The sequence below is a fragment of the Poromitra crassiceps genome, assembly GCF_964638095.1.
Source record: "Poromitra crassiceps genome assembly, chromosome: 21".
In the NCBI taxonomy this organism is placed as follows: Eukaryota; Metazoa; Chordata; class Actinopteri; order Beryciformes; family Melamphaidae; genus Poromitra; species Poromitra crassiceps.
In genome coordinates this window covers 26,288,170-26,293,169 of record NC_139638.1, presented here as the reverse complement: position 1 = coordinate 26,293,169, position 5,000 = coordinate 26,288,170, and the positions used below count along the sequence as shown (strand labels likewise).

At 46.1% G+C, this 5,000-nt stretch overlaps 1 protein-coding gene across 1 annotated transcript in view; it reads left to right on the top strand.

Moving 5' to 3' along the window:
* The window catches only part of LOC310795806 (mediator of RNA polymerase II transcription subunit 13-like), a gene marked incomplete at its 5' end in the record, with an annotated part of 173,802 nt that overhangs the window by 104,579 nt on the left and 64,223 nt on the right, over positions 1 to 5,000 (top strand). The window contains one exon of the mRNA XM_083657895.1: positions 3,509 to 3,592. Coding sequence (XP_083514021.1) covers positions 3,509 to 3,592 — 84 coding nt within the window. The remainder of the gene's footprint in view (positions 1 to 3,508; positions 3,593 to 5,000) is intronic.

The following is a 5,000-nucleotide window of genomic DNA, read 5'->3' as shown; positions in this document are numbered from 1 at the left end:
CAGACGCACAGTAATTCAAACAGTTACAGAAGAACATCAGTAGAATTAAATGAAAACCTGTTTGAGCAAACTGTGTTTTGAGAAGTGATTTAAAAAGGATGTCCCTGAATGGACCCAGTCATATTTTAGTCTTCATCTGAGACCTGTGATGGTCAGTTGGACCTTGCCTTCTCATTAGTTTGAAATTCTCAGAATACGAGTGAGAAGAACGGGGACCTTGTGGATCTACAGAACTTCAGGCCTGATGTCTCATGGGACGATGAGGTAGACTAGACAGTAAGGATGTTGTGTTTGGTTAAGGAAGTGGGGCTTTCTGCTGCGGGGCGGACTCTGGGCGATGCCGAGGCGAGAGAGACCTAAAGGGAACCACAGCAGGAGGGTTCCTCGTGTGGTGGAGGGAGTGGAAGCTGGAGAACTGACTGGCAGAGGAACATGTGCTCAGAGGAGGCAAAGCAGAGCAGGGAAAATAGTAGGAATGCAAAGTATGCTTATAGCACAGCAGTGTTGATCCTATGTCATCATTGTGTCAACATGTGAAGAACTAAAGGTAAAAACATATAGTCGTTCTAAAATGAGGCCTCATACTTTCCATATATTCTATAAGTAGGCTATATGAAACATTCTGGCATCATCATCATCAAGCACAGAAATGGCTGTTGATTTTATTTTGATTTTGATTTTATTTCACTTTATTGTCAGACAAGTCCGAAATTTGTTTTGCGTCCCAAGACACTGTTCCTCATAAATAGAAAAAAACACATTTGAACAGACAGTACAAACAACAAAAATGCATTTCTGTGACTTGAGAATGAAAGTGATCACATACAACAGCTTACGGTAATAGTAAAGTCTTAAGAATGAACTTCAGTTAGATGACATTCAGGTGACCCTTCCCCTCCCTCTCATACAATTGGTTAGAGATGATATTAATGAAATCATAAACATATGGACACTGGCGCCCAATCAAATGTTTGTATGCTGATCAATTTACTTTAAGGTTTTGTTGAGAGAAAACACTCGTGGTCTGAATGTGTTGCAAACACGTGTATAGATCTGACTGAGAGCTTGAAGGCTGGCTATAGGAGAGATGTGAGCTTGGAGACGGGCACAGAAAAGGCTGCCATTTCCTCCAGGCTCTGGGCCATCCCCCTGGGCTCCAGGGCTTTGGAGAAGGAGAAGGTGGAGGCTGGCCTGTGTGCAGGCAGGGCATGAGAGAGAGAGAGAGAGAGATGTTCAGTCAGTGGAAGGAGCAGCCACAGCTGGAGGAGAAGAAGCTGGAGCTGGAGGCACCAAAGCTTTGGACTGCTGAGCCTGGTGGAGCGGAGTGGAGATCAGAACTTAATGTTGTAATTCCTCGACCGAGGTGAGGGGATCCAGCAGGGAATCCGAGTGCTCCCGCGTGCAGAGGGCAGTCCAACGAGTGAGAGAGCTGCAGAGTGCTCCCGCGTGCAGAGGGCAGTCCAACGAGCGAGAGAGCTGCAGAGTGCTCCCGCGTGCAGAGGGCAGTCCAACGAGCGAGAGAGCTGCAGAGTGCTCCCGCGTGCAGAGGGCAGTCCAACGAGCGAGAGAGCTGCAGAGTGCTCCCGCGTGCAGAGGGCAGTCCAACGAGCGAGAGAGCTGCAGAGTGCTCCCGCGTGCAGAGGGCAGTCAAACGAGCGAGAGAGCTGCAGAGTGCTCCCGCGTGCAGAGGGCAGTCCAACGAGTGAGAGAGCTGCAGAGTGCTCCCGCGTGCAGAGGGCAGTCCAACGAGCGAGAGAGCTGCAGAGTGCTCCCGCGTGCAGAGGGCAGTCCAACGAGCGAGAGAGCTGCAGAGTGCTCCCGCGTGCAGAGGGCAGTCCAACGAGCGAGAGAGCTGCAGAGTGCTCCCGCGTGCAGAGAGCAGTCCAACGAGTGAGAGAGTAGAGTGCAGAGTGCTCCCGCGTGCAGAGAGCAGTCCAACGAGTGAGAGAGTAGAGTGCAGAGTGGGAAGAGGCGAGTGAAACGTCTCAGTCAGTAGGGATTAGGGTTGTCAAAAGTATCGATAGTATCGATAAAAATCAATACTGAAAATTGTAAACGGATACAATACTCATTTGCAACAGGTATCGATAGTATCGATAAGTATCAATGCTAAACATTTGAAACGGATACAATACTCATTTGCAACTGTATCAATATCAGCAGTGCTTTCGCTTAATGAAAAATCAAACATACCACTGATTTCTCCCTCCCTGTCATTGGTGGGTATCTTTTGCTTCAACAAGTTCAAAGTATCTGCTGTGTTATGATAGGCTGATGACTAGAGCAGGTGTGGTCTGCTGTGTTATGATAGGCTGATGACTAGAGCAGGTGTAATCTGCTGTTTTCTGATAGGCTGATGACTAGAGCAGGTGTAATCTGCTGTGTTATGATAGGCTGATGACTAGAGCAGGTGTAATCTGCTGTTTTCTGATAGGCTGATGACTAGAGCAGGTGTAATCTGTTGTTTTCTGATAGGCTGATGACTAAAGCAGGTGTAATCTGCTGTTTTCTGATAGGCTGATGACTAGAGCAGGTGTAATCTGCTGTGTAAGGTCAAAGTTTTTAATTGATCAGGTCTAGATTATGGAGAAGCGTGCATCTGTCCGTCCACCTGTCTTTGTTTATTTTTTAAGCCTCTTGATGTGTTGTCATCCCGCCGCGTGGTATCGAAAATGGTATTGAGTATCGATATTTTCCTGGGTATCGGTATCGAAGTAGAAATTATAGTATCATGACATCCCTAGTAGGGATGGATCGATACCACTTTCTCATGTCCGATACCGATACCAATCTGATACCGTCTTTTCCCCCTCTCTTAAACAACGAAGCTCTTAATAATACAGTTGTCTGGATGCACCGCTACCACCCCTCAAAACACATTGCATCAATTGCTCTCAGCTCAGCTATTCTGCCTTTTTCTCCTTTGAGCTTAAAATAACTCCACACAGGGTTTCCCCACCCATTATAATGTTTAGGCACTGCGCCCAAGCCACTTTGGACACCACTACGCCAAATTAATGTCAAATCAATGTTGGTCCCCAGTGGACTACTTTAGCAAGTTTTCTCTTTTGTCTATTTGTCTTTGTCTAAAGCTTTTTTGGGCTTTTGTTTGTTTGTCTGTCGTAAAACGGTTGCACTGTGAGTTATAAATCAGAGAGACTACACACAACCAAGTCAATTAGACATAGTCAACTTTAATCAACTTTAATCAAATATTTAATATATTTGTATATATATTTGTATATATATTATATTTAATAATATTTAATCAAATAAAACGTAATTTCCTGAACAACATTGTGGCTAGTGAAAATGCTGAGTGGCTAGTAACTTTGGAAAACCACTAACCACAGCGTATGTGTTGAGCAAAAGAAAATTACCATCAGGTCCTGCATGCAGGTGTTTATTCATTTATGATTTATTATGAATGTATTATTATGATCTATATAGAGCGTTCTTTTCCATTGTAATGATCACGTTCTCTGTTTTATCCCGCACTCTGTCTCAGGTGTTTGATGGATAAGGACTTTGTGAGGATTGGGAGGTGGTTCTTCAAGCCGCATGACCTGGAAGAAAAGACCTTGGGCACCAGGTAACAAGAGCCTCTAACACACACACACACACACACACACACACACACACACACACATGCGCCCACACACTCTCGCACACACACACGCACGCGCACGCACGCGCACGCGCACACACACACACACACACACACACACACACACACACACACACACACACACACACACACACACTCATAATACGGATAATAATACTCATACGGACCCCAGGAAGAATAGCTGCAGCCTTGCTGTAACTAATGGGGATCCTAATAAACAATAAACAATAAACACTCACACACACACACACTCACGCACACGCACGCACTCACACACACACACGCTCACACTCACACACACGCACACACACACACACACACACACACACACACGCTCACACTCACACACACACACACACACACACACACACACACACACACACGCACATGCATGAGCACGCCATTCAAGTTTGTGTATCAGAGTGTTACGTGTGTCCATGAGGTTGCATGTATGTTAGGCTGTGAGAGATACACCCTGTGTGTACAGTACGTGTGTGTGTGTGTGTGTGTGTGTGTGTGTGTGTGTGTGTGTGTGTGTGTGCGTGTGTGTGTGTGAGAGAGAGAGAGACACAGCTATACAGTAGGTGGTGTGAATGACTTCCGTGTGATATTTGCAGCCTCTCCTGGTTCATGGTGTGAGACCGCTGAAAGTCAGGGTGACGAGGTGTGAGAGCCGAGCTGAACGGACGTCTCGCTGCTCTGTGTGCGTCTGTGCATGACCTGTGTGTGTGCGTGTGTGTGTGTGTGTGTGTGTGTGTGTGTGTGTGTGTGTGTGTGTGCGTGTGTGTATGTGTGGGTGCGTGTGCATACCTGTACTGTATGTGTTGCTGTCATGCAGTGTAGGCAGGAGGGAGACACACAGAGAGACTGAAATAGAGTCAAGAGAGGTGGGTGTGTGTGTGTGATGACAGCAGCTCTACCTGTTGCTCCAGCACAGCACAGCACAGCACAGCACAGTGTGCCCACATCAGCTGCTACTTCCTGGATGCTTTAAGAGTATCACAGTGCTAACATCTCCAACAAGCCATTGATTCAACACTCGATATGATTGCTGAATATTTAAGCCGATTGCAACTAGGGAGCCAATTAGCCGATAGAAATCGCACAGTTTTGCCTGCCGTTCGCCGTTGGCGAGATGAACATCAGTTTGATCGTTCGATGTTGAGTTTCGATGCATGAATCGTCTCGTGATAGGTTCTCATTGAGCTCCAGAGGTCGTTGTGATGATCGTGGTCCTGAGTTCAACTAGACTCCATCCAGTCCAGCCCCACTGGAGATTGAAACTGAGCTGATGTTTTGTATTATTGGTTTGTTTACATTTTAGTTTTGTTTTTAGTTTTGTTTTATGTCAATATATTTTATTTTGTTCTTG